General features: G+C 40.2%; 3 protein-coding genes across 6 annotated transcripts; 2 read left to right on the top strand and 1 right to left on the bottom strand.

The window, feature by feature from the left end:
• Positions 1-22: 22 nt before the first annotated feature.
• gtf3c3 (general transcription factor IIIC, polypeptide 3) lies at positions 23-11,032 on the bottom strand. 2 transcript variants are annotated; one of them, XM_042513302.2, is made up of 19 exons: positions 10,721-11,031; positions 9,657-9,756; positions 8,939-9,297; positions 8,737-8,860; positions 8,461-8,652; positions 7,259-7,424; positions 6,955-7,102; positions 6,634-6,805; positions 5,811-5,911; positions 5,487-5,658; positions 4,979-5,181; positions 4,133-4,234; positions 3,758-3,890; positions 2,424-2,649; positions 2,278-2,332; positions 2,001-2,136; positions 1,650-1,774; positions 1,422-1,574; positions 23-1,107 (listed from the first exon to the last, which is right to left on the bottom strand). In XM_042513302.2, exons 1-19 carry the CDS (start codon positions 10,811-10,813, stop codon positions 985-987), a joined length of 2,883 nt encoding a protein of 960 aa, XP_042369236.1. In that variant the 5' UTR covers positions 10,814-11,031; the 3' UTR covers positions 23-984. The 2 variants fall into 2 exon arrangements, with proteins under 2 accessions (XP_042369236.1, XP_087930778.1); XM_088074652.1 differs by lacking the exons at positions 23-1,107; positions 1,422-1,574; positions 1,650-1,774 and having other exon boundaries at positions 2,033-2,158; positions 10,721-11,032.
• Positions 11,033-11,735: 703 nt separating this feature from the next.
• Positions 11,736-12,761, top strand: LOC121963079 (uncharacterized). Of its 2 annotated transcripts, none has more exons than XM_088074522.1 (4): positions 11,736-11,961; positions 12,177-12,287; positions 12,436-12,554; positions 12,625-12,761. In XM_088074522.1, the coding sequence occupies exons 1-4, from the start codon at positions 11,875-11,877 to the stop codon at positions 12,686-12,688; spliced, it is 381 nt and encodes a 126-aa protein (XP_087930648.1). In that variant the 5' UTR covers positions 11,736-11,874; the 3' UTR covers positions 12,689-12,761. The 2 variants fall into 2 exon arrangements, with proteins under 2 accessions (XP_087930648.1, XP_087930649.1); XM_088074523.1 differs by having other exon boundaries at positions 12,157-12,287.
• A 349-nt stretch (positions 12,762-13,110) lies between these two features.
• Positions 13,111-17,525, top strand: LOC121963078 (adenosine receptor A1-like). Of its 2 annotated transcripts, XM_042513445.2 has the most exons (6): positions 13,111-13,238; positions 14,704-14,766; positions 14,855-15,072; positions 15,190-15,324; positions 16,147-16,331; positions 16,512-17,525. In XM_042513445.2, the coding sequence occupies exons 3-6, from the start codon at positions 14,893-14,895 to the stop codon at positions 17,203-17,205; spliced, it is 1,194 nt and encodes a 397-aa protein (XP_042369379.1). In that variant the 5' UTR covers positions 13,111-13,238; positions 14,704-14,766; positions 14,855-14,892; the 3' UTR covers positions 17,206-17,525. The 2 variants fall into 2 exon arrangements, with proteins under 2 accessions (XP_042369379.1, XP_087930584.1); XM_088074458.1 differs by having other exon boundaries at positions 14,855-15,324.
• The last annotated feature ends 143 nt before the right edge of the window (positions 17,526-17,668 follow it).

Raw genomic sequence — 17,668 nt, 5'->3', positions numbered from 1 at the left:
AAAAACAAAAGTCACAACAGAGAACATTAATAAAGCAACATGCTCATTTTTATGATGTAAAAATATCATCTGTGACTGAAAATATTTTAACAAAAGTAGCACTGTCTTTACAAATTGGGTTAGAACAGCAGTATTTGTTTAAAAAGTTGAATTCTTACAGCAGCGCTATGGCTGTGCGTTCACGTACAGATAATACAAACACAATTTAATCAAATAAATCTGACAATGGCTGACCTAGGACTCAGTCTCAAATACCGATCTGTGTGATGCAGACACACATCTATTTGTTGATGTCTAAATTCATTTAGTAGCAGTCGAAGTGCTTCCAAAACTGGAAAAAAATAAATACTATGAAAACATAATAAATCACACAGCCTCATATCTAAAATGACAGAACAAATGTGCACGACGACTAGAGACATATTTGAACCCGAGAGCTGTTTTGTATGGAGGACAAAAAATTACATAAATCAATCAATACATAAATAAAATAATGAATTAAAGCTGAAATTAATACATAAATCTGTAATTAAATGTGTAGTCAAATATATAAAAAAGTGTGTATTGCAAAATAAAAATCAATTCATACAATTTTTACTTTATTTTCTGTACCTCCATCTGTTAATGAGGTAACATCTGCTCTTGCAATTGTTGTTCATTTGACAATAAATAACCAGACCATGCTGACCATTTCATAACTTCACCACTAACATGCAAATAATGCATCTCATAGGACCATAAATACATTTAAAAAAAATATTGTAGAGATAACAGAAGTAGTTGTAATTTGCAGAAATATTTATTAATTTGTTAATTAAATATTTGTTTATTTCAGTACTTATTTATGTATTTGTTACTTCATGAATAAATCATTTTTAGTCCTCCATATTTTTCTAAAAGGCAGCATTCGCAAGGATTGGATATGAGGCCCAAAATTAATAATCAAAAACACTGGCAAAGATAATTAACCAATTGTGTGCTATGTCAAACAATGCAGTATGTGTTGATGAGCTGGCGGGCCATGTCCATGTTCCCGCTGGCCTGATAGATGAGAGAGAGGTTGAAGGCAATTTCCCTCCTTAGATCCACCTGATCTTCAGGGATACCCTGCAGGGAGGACCATGGGTCAAACAATGAAGGGAGAGGGATGGACAAAATGAGGAAAAAAACTTTTAAGGATGCATTACAGAGGTCTAGTCGCAAACTGTCTGTACAAAAACTGGCAAGAAAGAGAGTTGTGAATGTTATTTCACTTTTTCTTGAAAAAGTAAACAAAAATCATAATATCAATTTGCAAAATGTGTAGATTGGATATATATATATATATAAATAAATATATATATATAAAATCAGCACACATGTATCGTGACGACATTAAACAAAGAGATAAGAATACGGTCCAAGCCCTACAGTATACACACCTCCAGCTTCAGAGGAGGCTTTGCAAGTGCCTTCTGGTAGTAATGTAAGGCCAAATGTGTGAGGCCCATCTGGTGCAGCGCTCTGCCCAGGTTATACATGCTCTCCTGACACTCTCCACGCAGCTCCACATACCGCCACAGAAAGGAGAAACCCTGAAACACACACGTTTTAGAATAAAAAGATCTAACTGAAGCAAATAGAGTGAGTACGACATAACGATACTGTACCTGCAGCACTAGCGCGTGTCGTTTGGCGACATATTTCTGAGATGCCATGTGGAAGAAGGTGAGACCCACACACAGGCTGTAGAGTGGGTTGCTGGGGTGAGTCTGGAAGGCCTGAACATACTGGCCTAAGGACACACAACATGATAGATGAAAACCAAATTATTGCAACTATATTTGAACTTTATTTCGCAAACTGCTATGAACAACTAATAGAAAATGAATAAGTTACAAAAAGAAGTGCAAGATTTATGTCTCCTACATTAGCATGAGCCATATTAGCTCTAAATCCCACAATCACACAAGGGTATATCAGAGCTGCACAGGATGGCGTAGCCTGTGTATATTTCGTACCTAAAGCATGTTTGAAGCTCCCAGACACCATGGCGTTGTGTCCGCAGAGAACACACAGGGCATGGTTGTCAGGATGTTTTAGCAGCAGACGCAGGCAGAAGCGATGGTGGCGCTGGTGCTGAGAGGTAATTGTCAGCTTTGGGGAATCAAAGAAAGACCTTTGTTTAGAGGAACAGACACATGCACAAAAAACAGAGACATTAAAGAATATTTTATATGTGTGTCACTGAAATTGTGTTGTAGAAGGGCATTTTTACACAGAATGACACATGCAGACCTGGTTGAAAATATTCCAAAGCTGAGGCAGATCCACATTTTCCATCAGCATTAATCTGTTGAGAAGAGAAAAATAAGACAACTGGAACAGACATAAAAAGAAGCCAGCTGATTCTCTGCCTAATGTAGCTGATCACGTGGGTCTACCTGATGTAGTTGTAGGCCTTGTAGTAGTTGTGGTCGAGGATGGTTGCGGACAGGCCGAAGAACTCCATCTCCTTCCTCCTGGGCTTGTTGTCGTAGAAGGAGTAGAACTCCATGGCGGACTCGACCAGCAGCTCGGCCTCCTCGTAGCGCTCCGCCTCACACAGTGTGAGCACGCAGCTCACCAGCAGCTGCCACCAGTCTTCTCTGGACAAAACATTGGTTTTACCTGAGCACAGGGACAAGATTATGCCATCAGTATGAATTGTAATGACACATAACTGTAAATGAGACACACAGTAGATCAAGCTTCATTTTGTTTCCTTACACAGCCAATGACCGCATTCAGTTCCTCATAGAGAGGTTTACAGATTTTAAATTTTCAGGTAGAAAGATCATTCATGTTGGTTCAGTACTCTGTCATTTCACATCAGTCCTTTACATCACTGGTTCCCTGTCTGAGGATCCTGACCCCCAGTCACCAAAGCTTCACAAAGAGTGTGAGGACCTAAATCTCAGCACTCCATTCTTTACTGTGAAGAAAACTAAATAAAATACTTATTTCTAACATACCAAGAAAATTCATCTTTGAAGTAATTTTTACAGGAAAACTCAAAAAAATTCATCCAAACTGCTCATTTTGCACAACCTTCCTGCAGTTATTTTGTTCACTATTTGGGTTAATAGTACAGTTTATTGGTTGTTTTCTTGCTGCTTTAGTCATGAATTGAATACAATATGCAATATCCATAAAATATGTCACTTAGTCAGGGGTCCTCAGTTTACTCAATGATAAAAATGGATCCCTTAAGTAAAAGGCTTGGAACCACTGCCCTACATTATGTTTATCTTTATGTTTGGGTAATTTAATGACTTGCGATTGCAGCACTTTCAAAAGTATACGCTATACGCAAGTTTACGCTTTTTATTGTTAATGAGCTAAGCATGCTTCAAATGTTTTCCATTCACAGAGAAATAAACAGCTTGTTTTCCACATATGGCAACTGCAAATAAATGCTGACAGTGAACAATATCAGGCCAACTGCTCCGTGCTGCTCCTGCCAGCTACAGGCTCTCTACATCAGCTAGGTAACCAGGTATGAAGACTTAAAACATGGGTCTGCAGTTTAATTTTGTCATACAAATGGTCTGAGAGAACACTTGACTTCTGCAACCCTGCTTGGTGCGGTTTTGAAGCTTTAGAAAATCCATGCTGTGATGGGAGACTTCAGCTAATCGCAGGCCATTTTCAGGGAGAGTGGCTGTCCATCATGTCAATAACTGCTCATGAACTGCAGTCACACTATGTAGCAGGGTTGAGATATGTATATTCTTACCAGTGTTGTCCAGATAAGCTGCTTCATGGTCAGCAATCTCTGGCAGTGAGCCTTTGGCCTTCACTATTCTCAGGTGATTCTTGCCTGACACGATTACAGAGCGCACACACACCTTAGCTCGCTGCATGGCCACCTAAGACGCCAAAAGAAAAACAAAAAACACTTAGTACTTTTAGTGTTTTGTTTTATTTACTATAGACTCTGTCTCAAATAATGCAATACCACTATTTACTTTCCATTTTTTCAGTTAAAAATGTACTTTTCTTTACCATTTGTCTGCTAACATGATTCCACAATAACCAACTCATTGAAAACTGTCCTGGATGAAACATCACACACGTGTGTGCGTGTGTGTGTTTACGAGTGTGTTGTTACCTTTAGAAGCATGGAGATCATAGTGATCATAGCATCCAGGTAGTCCTGGGTTTGTCCCTGAGTCTTCAGCAGTGTGGAACGATGCAGCAGCAGCTTTAATTCCTACAACCACAGCATACATAGAGATACGAGTGAACACACATTCACAAAAAGTAATCCTGTCGCTCTTTTTGAAATCTATATAGTAGGAGAGCTCAGCTCAGATTTTTAATTATTCAGTATTCATAAAGTATGCATGGAAGCCCATTCACTCCAGAAAAAAGATATGGATGTAAAGTTATTAGAGGTGAGGGAAAAAATGATACAGCGTAGTATCATGATAGTTTGCATGGCAATATTGCATCAAAACACAAACGCCAAGTATTATTATGTTTTAAATCATATTAACTAATATTATTTCAAATACAAATAAAACTTTTGATAGCCTACAAGACTTATGAAGTCTATTTCGCTGCAATAAAAATGATAAATGTGAGACCAACAGGCTGTAAAATGTATCTTAATAAAGAAAGATGTTAAAGTTTTACTTCTGGAGAATAATTTAATAACTACCTAGTATAATCTAATAATTTATAGTTGGAAAAAAAAGAAAACTAATCACAATACAGAGCAAAGTAGTTTATCACAATACTTAGCATATTGCAAAATGTTTAAAATCCTGGGAAATTTGTTATATTCCCAGAAAGTGACAAAAAAATCAATACGATACCATATCCCTAGATTTCCATGGCCACTGGGAATAGTGTACAAATATTAAAATTCTAAATATTTAAGGCCCCTGAAGAAGTGGAGACGTAAAGATGGCGGACTATTGTTACCTCTGCACAGAAACACACATGTTCTTGCCTTTTGCGAGGCTGACGAGTCCTGTGCCAACGTGTCACTGTCATACATGGACTCCAGCGCCTTGAGGGCACACTCCGGCCGGCCAAGCTGCTGCTGCAGAGTGGCCAGTGAGAGCCGAGCCTCCAGGTGCAGCGGAGCCATTTCCACCACCTTAGTATAGCTCTCGGCCGCCGCCTCCATTTGGCCCAGCGCCTTCAGACACTCTGTGTGGGAGAAGTGACAAAAGGTATTAATGCAACAATGGTTTTAATTTAATTTTCTGTAATCAGAGCCAAATTGAGTTCATTGCTAAGCCTGTCTTGCACCTTAGCTGTTAAGTTTCACACAGTGTAGAATTTTCTGGATGCATGTTCTGGAGTCAGAGGATATTTCAGTGTTAACTCTAAAATCTGTTAGTATTTGACTTTGACTACCTTGTTGGAGCTTTTAAAGAAGCCTACATGTTTACTTGATCTTCAATTTAGGACATTTGAATCAATTCAATTTTTTCGCTTTCTGTTGGTCCCACCTGCATGTCGGAGCCAGACGACAGCCAGGTTGTACTTCTCGGATATGATGAGGGCTGACAGAAGAGGCAGAGCAGTCATGTACTCGCCCTCTTCCAAGTAGGCTTCACCTACATCCAGGTATAAGTCACCAATCTCCTCTGGACTCTGCTCCATCAGCGTTGACACAAGTCCCTGTAAGGAGGTGGGTACAGAGGGATGGAGACAGGTATTAAAAGCCTCCAAAATGTTAAGACTTAGTACTAGAAATCATTATTTTCAGCAGAAGTTAGATTTTCTCAACATTGCACCTGTTTTATTCTGAAAATCTTGTAAGATGTGTTTACCTCCAAGGGTGTGAGGACACGCAGGTGTATGAGGCAGACAATTAGCTTGGCCCTCAGGTCCACTGGGACACTGTCTGGTACCTGCACATCCTGAATATCACCTGGAGACACACACACATACATCCTGAGTGTTACTATCCTCCAAAAATAACAACTATGATTACAGTTTCTTTGGTGTTGGAGAAGAGGAAGAGGGTGTCAATTGTGAGAAAATTCAAATAAAAGGTGTGAAGTCAAAGCTATTTTTCACAGCAAACGACAGTGGACCTGTCCTCTTTTTGTTTTTATGTTTCACAGTTTGTTCCCAACTGGCTGCAAGTTATTGTTGTTGCATTTTAAATAAATTATTTTTTAATTAAACATTAGGCCTTAGTTTGGTACATTACAAAAAAATATGGCGGTTATGTCGCACTTGATATCATGAAGCCTAACTTTTAAAAGATGAACTTAAATGTGTAAATGTAAATGTCAGGGCATCACTGAAGTGTTGATCTTTGCATTCCATACATGATCAAAAAGGGCCCTGATGCACCAAGCCAACAGTTGACCCTGAGTCAATGTTTGGCCGTCAGTGAGCGACTGCTTCAGCTTCAGCGGTGTGTCCCACACTACTGGCACTTGTCTGCCTTTTTTGCTTTTTTTTTTAACCTATTCAACATGTTAAACTACTTTCAGAGAAAGCGAAGCCCATCGGTGAAGACACAAACCATAATGTCTCTGGCCACTGTTGTCGCTGGTGCAAAGGCAAAAAAAGGCAACTCTAAAGTCAAAGAGAAGATAAATATTTTCATACTGGTTCCCGCTTTGGCAAAGAGTCACTCACCATTCTCTTCTTTAGCCTTTTCTTCTACAGTCTTCAACTTTGTGCATTCTTCCTTGTTCTGATCTTGTCCCTCATCCATCTTCTCTGCCACTTTTTCCTCTTGTTCTGATACTTCAGCCTCTACTTTGGATTCAACCCTGACCAAAAGTATACCTGCAAACTGAACTAAGACCTGGGAAAACACACACAACGTGTACAATTACCAAGACACCTTTAATTTCCTCGTTCACTCTCTCTTTCTCTAAATGACACAAGAAAGCTTTTGCTCAATGCACACACACACACACACACACACAAACACGCACACACACAGTGGTCTACCTGCAGGGCCTTGTTGTACTGGCGGTTGGCGATATAGAGTTCAGCTGCCATGTTGATGAAGTCATCGCTGACCAGGCTGGGGTGTCGCTCCAGAGCTTCCTCTATTACACCCAGAGCTGAGGGCAAGTCATTACTCTCATAGTAACTTCTGAACACGACACACACACACACACACACAAATGTTTCTGACAACCTGCAATCAAGACCTTTTATTCATGAATGAATAAAACACTGTGTTAAGCTTTTGTGGAAGAATGTGTGAATCTGGTTTGTGTGCGTCTGTGAGTCGGTGTGTGTATTTTACTTGGCCATGTCCTTGGAGAGCTGCATGAAGTGTTCTCCGTCCTCCATCGGCAGCAGTGACAGGATCCTGCGGTAGCCGTCCATGCACTGTCTGTGCTCGCCCAGACGCATGTGGAGGCTGGAGCGCTCCCACACATAGCGTATGTTTGTGGGGTCATACTTAATGGCTGCAAAGACAGAAGAAAAGAGGGAATGTAGTATGTTAATATTTATTGTAGGGCTGCAAAAAAATTATCATCATTGATTTATCACATTTCCTTGATTAATTGATTAATATTTTTTTAAATAAAAAATGATGTAAATAAATCTAAATTGTTTTTGAGACAGCAGAGTAAAATGTGCTGAAAGAGAAGATTGTGGAAATCCAGTGATGGTTAGGAAGAGCAAATTTATCCGCAAAGTTTGTGGAACCAGATTCAAAGACAATGATAGCAGTCCTACGTTACTCTGCGGGCAAAAGTATTCCCACAAATCAGTATGGAGACTCGTCTTCCTCCACCTTGTAGTCCTTATGCCTTAAACCCCAGTGAACCAAAGTTATGATTAATGTCAACATAAAACAAGGGATGCATGCTTTGCTGGATAAAAACCACACTGTCAAAGCAGCGTCCTGTCATAAGTAGACTCCTTTTGGATTTTGTTTTGTTAAGACGAAAATGGCGAAAGTAAACCTCATCGGAGAAAACGTCAATCTAAATTCTGAGTGGAAAAAAATATCTTAGTTTAGTTTAAACATCGACACTTCCAGCTCAAGGCGAGCCAGGTCCTTCAAATGGAAAAGAATAATGTGCCCTGCTTCAATTCATTTATTTCTAATTTATCAGAAAATAACTTTAACTTCCTTATAACTGTAATTAATTAAATAGTATTTTAACAGTAGTGTATTCAACTTTATTATATGACAGCAGTTACTTTATTTAACTTTATTGTATCCAATAATTTGGTATTTTATTAGTTAACATTGGTTTAAAGGACATTTAAAGAGATATATATCGTGTATCTCAATATAGCCTTATAATATTTTGATATTTCAAAGCCATATCGCCCAGCCATACCCTGGTGTCTTGTTTCCGAATATACCCACGACTACCACAGAGTCCTGGAGGACAGAACTGTGAAACAAGAACAGTGGGTGCATGTATCTCAGTTTCAATCCCAACTATATACATACTGTAATCTCTGAATTTTGAGTGTCCGACTGACCCTTTGTGTAACAGACGATGGCCTGTCGGATGTTGTCCTGCTCCAGAGACATTTCTGCCAGTCTGATCCACTCGTCACAGTCTGAGGGGTTCAGGTGGGCGGCGATCAGACCAAACTGCAGCGCTTTGTCCATGTCTTCATCATCCTCGTAGATCATAGCCAACGTGGAGAAAGGCTCATAGGCCAGAGGAGCTAGAAGTGAAGGGAGCAGATTCATTTAGATAAATTAAAAATATAAAAATCTATAACTCCAAAAATACACGAGTTACTTCGTACCCTGTCTTATGATCTCCATGCACATCAGGATGGCGTCCTCTTTCTCTCCTCTGGCGTAGCGGATGTTGGCTTCTCCCATCAAGCCTCTCAAAGCTCGGGGCAGTTTGCTGCGATGACGTCGCTCCTGAACACACACACACACACAAAATCATAAACTAACATACAATAAGGGCTGGGAAAATAAGTCCACCCTCCTCCTCACCCTCATCATCTTCTTGTTTTCCCGGTTCAGCTCCATCTCCAGCGCGAACACGTCCCCCACTGTCACATCCTCGTCTTCCTCATCCAATCCTCTCCTCTTCCTGTTCCTGTTTCTCCGTCCTTTCCGTCCTCTCCCTCCTCTCCCCCTTCGCTTTGGCTTCTTCTCTGTCTCCTCCTCCTGGTCCTCCACCTCCACCTTCCGCCGCTCGTCTTCCTCCACCTTGTAGTCCTTATCATCTTCATCATCAACATAGCTCAAGCTGTCCTCCTCTTCCTCGTCCTCTTCTGAGGATGGTGGTTCTGGCCTTTCTTCCAGCATGGAGGCAAAAGCCAGCTGGACGCCCGGACTGACTCCCTCCTCTGACAGAAAGCGAGAATTGTGTCAAATGATGTCATCGACAGTAAGAAGTAGCAATAATAATAATAATGATAATAATAGCAACAACTGCTTTTCAGGAAAAACAAAAATAGTTTAATCCTTATTTTTAACACATTAATGCACAACACTCTTTTCAGTGAGGATGCAAACACAACATATACAGTATCTAGATTTGCATCTAATGTGTATCAGTAAGTATCAGGTCTCACTCAACTAAACAAGTGTTGATCTCTAGTGATGATGATCTCTAGTGTCACACTTTTGAAACTAAACCCACCTCATGGTTAGTTGCAATATACATTTAAAAAAAACACCTGTGGCAGGCAGATGACAGTTTTACCAATTTTTCCCGGGATTTGTATAGAGGTAGTGGGCTGAGCATCATCCTCCACATCTTCGGCATCTTCAGCATCTTCCCCATCAGCAGATACCTCCATCTCCTAAAAGAGGAAAGGAAATTTTGACTTTATATTACCTTACAGCAATGAAGGGGAGCAATTTACAACAAATGGGACACAAGGGACATGTCTCCTACACTTTTTTACAAGGCAAAAATGGACTCCTCCACTTTTTGTTGTTAAACTGACCTTATATTAAAAAAGGGTATGAAATATGGACAGTGTCTGTATCTTACAGGTGAGAGGAAATCAAACACAGAGTATGAAAATGACAAAAACTTTAAAAGTGGTGACAGTATTCGTTAAGGTAGAGCTTGGGGTGTCTAGTTTAAATATTGTAAGAGGAAATACATTTTGAAATCTTCAAACCTGAGTTAGGGGTATCTGAATACCCAAATCTTCTGAGGATTTCAATTTCATTTTTTTCATGTCCCATATTTACGTTTAATTTTGCTCCTACTTGTGAGATTTACTTAAAAGTCACATCAAAATAGTTATGTGAAATACACATCTTGTGTGCGCACCATGGATGCATTTTACCAACGCAACAACAGGCATGTAACAAAACGTATGTAGTAGATGTGGATATTTATAGTTCGTGGTCTTGTTCTCTTTAGACTGAATTATAATAAAAATTACCTGTGATAAAACTTAAAGCTGCAAATTACAGTTCAGTGTGCCTGCACTACCTGTGTCTCCCACCTTTAAAATATAAATCCCACCCCTGCTGCAATGCATCTTCAGAGCAGACCTACGAGTATATTATTGGACTATTGCAGCTGTTATTATTATAAAACAGTCCAATGATATTCCAAAACACAAATATAGCGTGCACATGGTAGATTATAGTCGTAAAGTTTATCAAACGTGAAGCAAAGTACGATGTAACGTGATGTTAACTGCGTCAGCCGGCTAACATTAGCTATGCAAACTTAGCTCTGCTTTGAGCTGTGAAGCGTTGCCGGTTAACGCTTTTAGCATTAAATGTCAACAATTTGTGCTTTACCTTAGCTTTCCGCTCGTCTCTACGCTTGTCAAACTCCTCAAATGTTATCCTTCCCTCCAGGTACTCTATTAGCTCAGCGCTGAATCCAGACATCTTTCTGTCTGTTGACGTTACTGTGTCTGTTAACGTCTCTGGCTAAAGCTAGCTTACGGCACGAAAGATGCTCCTTCAGACAAAATGCGTCACATCACGCTCACGCTGTATCATAATATAAACTTTTTACGAGAAAACCCATCATCAATACTGACTGCAGCACTCACAATACACACAAATAGCCCGCATGCTGATTTACAGTCACGTGACCTGAAAACACTTCCGGTATGGAGGGAAACACTAAAGTATTTTGGAGACATCTAGCGGTTAAAGAGGGGGAAGTACACAACACTTCTGTATTTAGAAGTGTGTATTTTTCGCCCAAATTGTTTAACCTACCAAATGTTAACCAACCAATATTTAAAGATTTGAATCCGGTGCAAATAGTTTTTTTTTTTTTCAAAAACATGGGGGGAAAAGAGCAATGAGAAGAATCGATACGAAAAGTTCCACAAATTGCATATATAAGTAAATTTAGAGAATTGTTTTTAAAAAGCTTATGGAAAAAAATGTCTATGGAAAAGAGAAAAAAAGGATATATAAATATATATATATCGAATAATCATATTACATATTACATATATCATATAAATACAATAACTGAGTTTAATTGATAAAATTAAATCCTTCTCCACCAAAAATATCTGTAAAATTCTACAAATAAACACGTCAGTAATGATAATCTAATACTACAATATACAATTGTTTAATAATCAGTGGATGCTTTTTCCTGCATTGTGTACTTTTTGCACTGTGCTGTATGTTTTTGATGTAAAGATAGAATTTGTAATTCATGTAAATGCAAATTTCCTATTTTTAGCTGCAGATGAAGTATGCTATTCACAACATGTTTGGCTTCCTCCTTCATTGCTCTTTACCGTAATGTCACTAAGTTTAAAAATGCAGCTCAAGCAAACTGACTTTTCTCTCCCTGTCTTTGCAGAGTGAGCACCGAGGGGCGGGGCGATCTCCTGGAGCACAGGGCGCCCGGCACACCTGCAGCTTGTTCTGCCCAAATTGGCTGGCTTTATAAGCCACGCTCCCTTTGTCTCCTGTTCCGGATGATTCCCCAGTGTTTCAGTGTCTCATGCTTCCTGCGATCTCCTGCCTCTTGCCTCGTGTTCTGCTCCTGCCTTTTGTTAATGATTGTAAGTTTTGGGTGGTGAATGATGTGTTGAGAGATCTGCTTAACAAAACTGTTTTTGTCTATTTGGACGATATTTTGATTTTTCTGTAGCTCCATGGAGGAACATGTGACCCATGTTAGCGATGTCCTCAACAGGTTGATGGAAAACAAACTATGTCAAAGCTGAAAAGTGTGTATTTCATGTCTCATCTGTAAGTTTCCTGGGTTTTGTGGTAGAGAAGGGGCAATTACAGGCAGATCCCTCCAAGGTGGAGGATGTCAAAGGATGGCCAACTCCCACCACCCGCAAGCAGTTGCAGCATTTCTTGGGCTTTGCCAACTTCTACGGTAGGTTCATTAAAAACTACAGCCGCCTGGCAGCCCCTCTCACTCCCCTCACTTCATCAAAACTCAGATTTGCTTGGTCTCCTGTTGAACAATCAGCATTTGAGAAGTTGAAAAACATGTTTTAACGCTCCCGTTCTTGTGCACCCAGATCTTGACCGGCAGTTTGCGGCCGAGGTTGATGCCTCGGATTCCGGGGTCGGGGCCGTCCTCTCCCAGCGCCAACTCTCAGACAACAGCTGCTGATGGATTTCTACAGGAGGTTTCCGGGTAAGCCTGGTCTGATATTTGGCTGTTTTTTGTTATGGGGTGTCTGACTTTTCTCTCCCTGTCTTTGCAGAGTGACAGAGGGGTGGGGCGATCTCATTCTCCACCTGGCACACCAGCAGCTTGTTCTGCCCTAATTGGCTGGCTTTACAAGCCACGCTCCCTTGTTACTTTTCCCTTCAGGTGATTTTTTTTTTTTTTTTTTTTTTTTTTTTTTGGTTGATCCGTTTCTCCTATTTTGTTTGTGTACTGCTTCTGGATTTGTAATAAAAGACTTTTTTTTTTTTTTGATACTCTGCAACTGGGTCCTGGTGTTTGACTGTCCGTAACAACATGTTTGTTTTGATCACTGTGGAGATTTACGTCAATGCATATCAGCTTTTCCATTTCACACAGATCCAGAGCAGTGTGGCAACTTCTGCTGTTCATTCAGTAGGCTCGTGCTTGACGTATTCTATATTAACCTTTTATTTCCTATGCAAAAAAAGAGGGAACACAGACAGAACAGAGGAGGAGAGGGGAGGGTGTGTTTTCATACCGGTTGTGAGGCTCCTCCTGCTTCTTTCCCAGTTTCCCCTCAGTGTGTCCTGCACATCAGTGATGCCTCTCCTCCATCAGCTTCACACTGTTTATGTCCTGGACAGTCTGGATCTTCCAAACTGTGACTGCACCTGAAGCCTGACATAGGTGAGCATCATAATCCAAACCTGAACGACTTTATCCACCAAAAACAAATACAGGAATTTATCTTGGCTTTATTCATGTATAAAGCCTTATTACAGTTCATTAATGTCTGTGTGAACTGTGTGAATTTATTAGTAGGTAGGTGGTGTCAGGCAGCATTGTGTTTTTTTTTTTCTTTTTTTTTTTCCCTTTTTGTAAAGAGGTACTTTTTTTTTTTTTTTTTTTTTTTTTTGAGGGGGCGCTCTTCAATTTTTTTTCATGCACCAGATTTCTATTTAATTCACTCTTTCTAATGAGATTTACTCACATCAAAATTGCCTATGTATAGCTATGCTACTTAATTTCTTCTTAAACCATGTTTAAGAAAAATTACAATAAATCCCTTGTATGTTGTACATCTTGTGTGTGCACAATGCATGCATTTTGCTATGTGCAAGAAACACCAATCATGGAGCATAACTTGAGTTTCTAGGAGTGATTAGGATCAATATTTCATTTTGGAAACATAGTGGTCAACTACTTTATCTGAATTATGACAGAATGGCAAAATGAAACATGCCATGGACTTAACTAAAAAATACCTGTAATAAAAAATAGAGCTGCAACTTTCAATTATTTTCAAACTTGCTTCTTTGGTCATTTTTTATTTATCATTTTGCATGTGAAAAGTCCACAAAACAGAGAAATATGCCAAATACTGGTTACAAGGCAACACCTTAAAATGCCTTATTTTGTCCAACCAACATTACAAAACCTAAAGATATTTAACAAACTTTTACAAAACATAGAAAAGCAACAAATATTAGAATCTGGAAATAAATATTTTATATATATATATTTTTTATATTTTCATTTGATAAAATCAGCTGGAATGTCCAGCAAAGAGAGCACACCTTTTGCCATGTTTACTATGGTCTTAGCAATTCTTGATTCCACTTTTAATGTGCATTTTGGGGAAACTCAATACTGTTTGATTAACATTGAAACCAGGGTTTAGTTGGGAACTAGGGGAAGGTGGTTAATTTTTTTCCGTGTCAAGTGGGTCCAAAACAAACATTGATATCCCTGGAAACAAGTGTCAAACATAAGTTTGAGCCCCCCAGCCCACACTTACAGTTTGTTGACAACCCTACTCATTCAAGGCACAGGAAAATTGCAAAAATTAACCTTCTGTTCTGTGTAATTTATCGTGCCTAATTTGCTTAAATAGCATCCATCTATTTACATGTGTGCACAGCAACATAGTAGCTTTTAGTACATATCTGTGAGTGTACATAGTGAACGCTTTGGTCTCTCTCTTTGTGTGTGTGTGTGTGTGTGTGTGTGTGTGTGTGTGTGTTAGTGCATTCATTGTTTTTGTCCCTTATCAGGAACAATTTTCACCGCTCAGTTGGTCAGCACAAAGGCCACAGGCTGAGCTTCATAATAACCACTGTTCCTCTCCTCTTTCATATCTACTTCTCTTCAGATAAACTCAGTCTGTGTAATCAAAGTGAAAACCAGGAACTTCTCAATCAGCAGAACTAATCAGGTTGAAGATTTGCACACCTCTTACGTATGATTTCTCTTTACACATGGTTAAAATGCTGGATTTTCTCAATTTTTACCTTTATTTCCAGGTTTTCCATGACTGCAGAGCCTCTGTCTCTCTCTCAAAATGAACGCGACTCTTGGCAGCTGTACGGCAGAGATGCCATATGGATACCAACCCCGACTGAAAGGGCTTTACATCGCCACTGAGCTCATTATCGCAGTGCTGGCCATCATAGGCAACTTCCTGGTTTGTCTGGCTGTCACACGCAACAAGAAACTTCGCACTGTCACCAACTACTTCCTGGTGAGGAAATCTGTTTCTTTAAAGTCTGGTTTGTCTCTCTCTAAAATGTCTTATCATAACATTACATGTAAGCCTGTGGCCAGAAGTCTGTTTTACCTGGTATGCATGTATGTGAAGGTATCACTGGCAGTGGCGGACATCCTGGTGGGCTTGGTGGGCATCCCCTGTGCGGTGCTGACAGACCTGGGTCGACCTCGCCATAACCTGCCTCTTTGCCTGGTGCTGCTCAGCATCCTGATGGTGCTCACACAGGTAGGAACATCAGCGCAAGATGTGATAATGGGCTAAAATGATATTGAACTTAATTCAATCAATAGCATTGCTAGTTATCAACATTTTTAGTAAGCTTGCTGGAGAAAGACATCCTGAAATAAAAATGATTAGCCTGAAGGGAAGGCTACAAGGTTATGAGATAATCCATTAATGGGTTAAGGTCGGAGTTTTAGCTTTAAGTAAGCCTTGTTGAATAGTTTGTTTTTTGAGCTCAGGTCGCATCTTGCCCAAATAGAGAACCAGATTTTCATTTTTATAGTAATAAATCAATGTCGAAATGTATTACTTCTGACAGCGTGTTGATACATGCAACATACTCCTACACTTGCTAAACTCAAATCCAAATATCTTCTTTGTTTCTTTCAGTTTGTATGACCAATTGACTTTGTTTTCCCCTATCTTACAGATTTATCACACTCACATCATGTCACGTTTATTGAGCCCTCTACCAACACCCTCTTTGAAACAAGAGCTACTAAATACAAATTCCAAACTGACCAAAATCCACATTTCATCTAATTCACTCCATTAATAGGACAAGGTGTTAACGTGTGAAGCTGAACTTGGATAATTGTGCTCCATTTTCAGACAACACTCCCTCCCAATTTTTATACTGTCCCTAAATACAGAATTGATCTGATTTTTGACCTCTGCATAGAGGAGAGGGATCAGTGCAGCATTTTCACTAGCTGCCTGTACTATAAGACATGGAGAAGCAGAGAGTTAAAGGGACTCAAACAGTTTCTCACTATGCTAAAGACCCTGTGCAGCCTTTTTAAAAAATGCTTCTTTCTCTTCCAGAGCTCCATCCTGAGTCTGTTAGCTATAGCAGCGGAGCGTTACATGGCCATCCTTCTACCCTTCCAGTATCAGCGCATCATGAGCCCCAGGAACGCCAAGCTGGCCCTGCTGGTCACCTGGGGCCTGGGAGCCATCTCCGGCTCTGTGCCGCTCATGGACTGGAAAAGACAACCGCCAGACTCTGAGTAAGAGACTCTGAGTGAGAGAGTGAAGAGGGCAGATGTATGAATGGATGGAAATACCATCTTTGTACAGACTGAATGAGAAGGCTGCAGGAGAATGAAATGAAGTCAGTAAAATGGCATGTAACATGTTTGTGCAAATATAAACCAATAATAAATATACATACCTCCCTGTCATTCCAGCTACTGCATCTTCACCTGTGTGGTGGACATGAGCTACATGGTCTACTTCAACTTCTTCTGCTGCCTCCTGGTGCCACTGGTGGCCATGTTCATCATCTACGGTCACATCTTCCTCACCGTCCGCAGTCAGCTGAGACGCATTGCTGTGGCCAGGGGAACCAGAGAGGATACAAGAGCTGCTGGTAGTGGGAGCACTGGGACTGAGGACACAAGGAGTTCTGCTGCTGCTGGGGGTACCACAGGAGGTAATGCTGGGGTGGAAGTGGAGTCCGGCATCAGGTCTCTTATTGAAACTGAGACAACTGCCGTCTTCACACAGCCGTGGTTCAGGATCTCCTCAGCTGTGTCCAACAACTCCGGCTCTGCTCCTGCTGACCCCCGTCCAGGAGATTCCAATGACACCAAATCCAATGCCCGCACCCGTCAGGAGATCCGTAAGGCCACCTCTCTCTTCCTGGTCCTGTTTCTCTTCATGATGTGCTGGATGCCCATCCACCTCATTAATTGCGTCCTGCTGCTCTGTCCCCAGTGCGAGGTTCCCATGTCTCTCACTCTCGGAGCAATTTTGCTCTCCCACGCCAACTCAGCCCTCAACCCGATCCTGTACGCATACAGGATGAGGTCATTCAGACACACTCTGATGGGAATGTGGACAGGACTGTGGAACGTTAAGCCAAAACACACTCAGTGTTGAGGGTCAGGGTTGGTATGTGGCAAACTTTTTTTTTTGTAAAAAGTAGGAACTCATTTTTGAAAAGTCAAAAATAACTTTCCTGAAAATCAAAGAACGGTAAGTGCTGACTGCAGTGACTCCCAGGCATTGTAAAACAAGGTTTGCCTAAAACAGGGGTGTCAAACTCAAATATACAGTGGGCCAAAATTTAAAACTTGGACAAAGTCGTGGGCCAACATTGATATTTATTGAGAAAATGGACCCAAACAAGTTCAAACAATATGGAACAAGCAAAGCTTGATATAACTTAATATTGCACACATACAAAATCGAATTTCAAATAAAAAAAATAAAATAAATCAAATTTTAAAAATTGTATGTCTCTTTTTTATTTGCAGCCTTCTTTAAATTTAAATTTAACAGTAATCTTTTTCCACAGGCTAATAATAGATTTAAAAATTAACTTACAATAATAAACCAATTG

The sequence above is a fragment of the Plectropomus leopardus genome, chromosome 24, assembly GCF_026936395.1.
Source record: "Plectropomus leopardus strain MGB_pleo_1.0 chromosome 24, ASM2693639v1, whole genome shotgun sequence".
NCBI lineage: Eukaryota > Metazoa > Chordata > Actinopteri > Perciformes > Serranidae > Plectropomus > Plectropomus leopardus.
This window is presented reverse-complemented; position numbering and strand designations above follow the sequence as displayed.

Bases quoted from the DNA above. Each gene is read 5' to 3' on its own strand.
- LOC121963079 (XM_088074522.1), top strand. From the start codon at position 11,875: ATGATTCCCCAGTGTTTCAGTGTCTCATGCTTCCTGCGATCTCCTGCC. The intron at 11,962-12,176 runs GTAAGTTTTGGG...GTTTTGTGGTAG, and splicing joins CCTGCCTTTTGTTAATGATT to AGAAGGGGCAATTACAGGCA. The intron at 12,288-12,435 runs GTAGGTTCATTA...TTGTGCACCCAG, and splicing joins GGGCTTTGCCAACTTCTACG to ATCTTGACCGGCAGTTTGCG.
- LOC121963078 (XM_088074458.1), top strand. From the start codon at position 14,893: ATGAACGCGACTCTTGGCAGCTGTACGGCAGAGATGCCATATGGATAC. The intron at 15,325-16,146 runs GTAGGAACATCA...TTTCTCTTCCAG, and splicing joins TCCTGATGGTGCTCACACAG to AGCTCCATCCTGAGTCTGTT. The intron at 16,332-16,511 runs GTAAGAGACTCT...CTGTCATTCCAG, and splicing joins AGACAACCGCCAGACTCTGA to CTACTGCATCTTCACCTGTG.
- gtf3c3 (XM_042513302.2), bottom strand. From the start codon at position 10,813: ATGTCTGGATTCAGCGCTGAGCTAATAGAGTACCTGGAGGGAAGGATA. The intron at 4,235-4,978 runs GCAAGAACATGT...CTGTGGTTGTAG, and splicing joins ACTCGTCAGCCTCGCAAAAG to GAATTAAAGCTGCTGCTGCA. The intron at 3,891-4,132 runs GTAACAACACAC...TTGGCGTCTTAG, and splicing joins TGATCTCCATGCTTCTAAAG to GTGGCCATGCAGCGAGCTAA.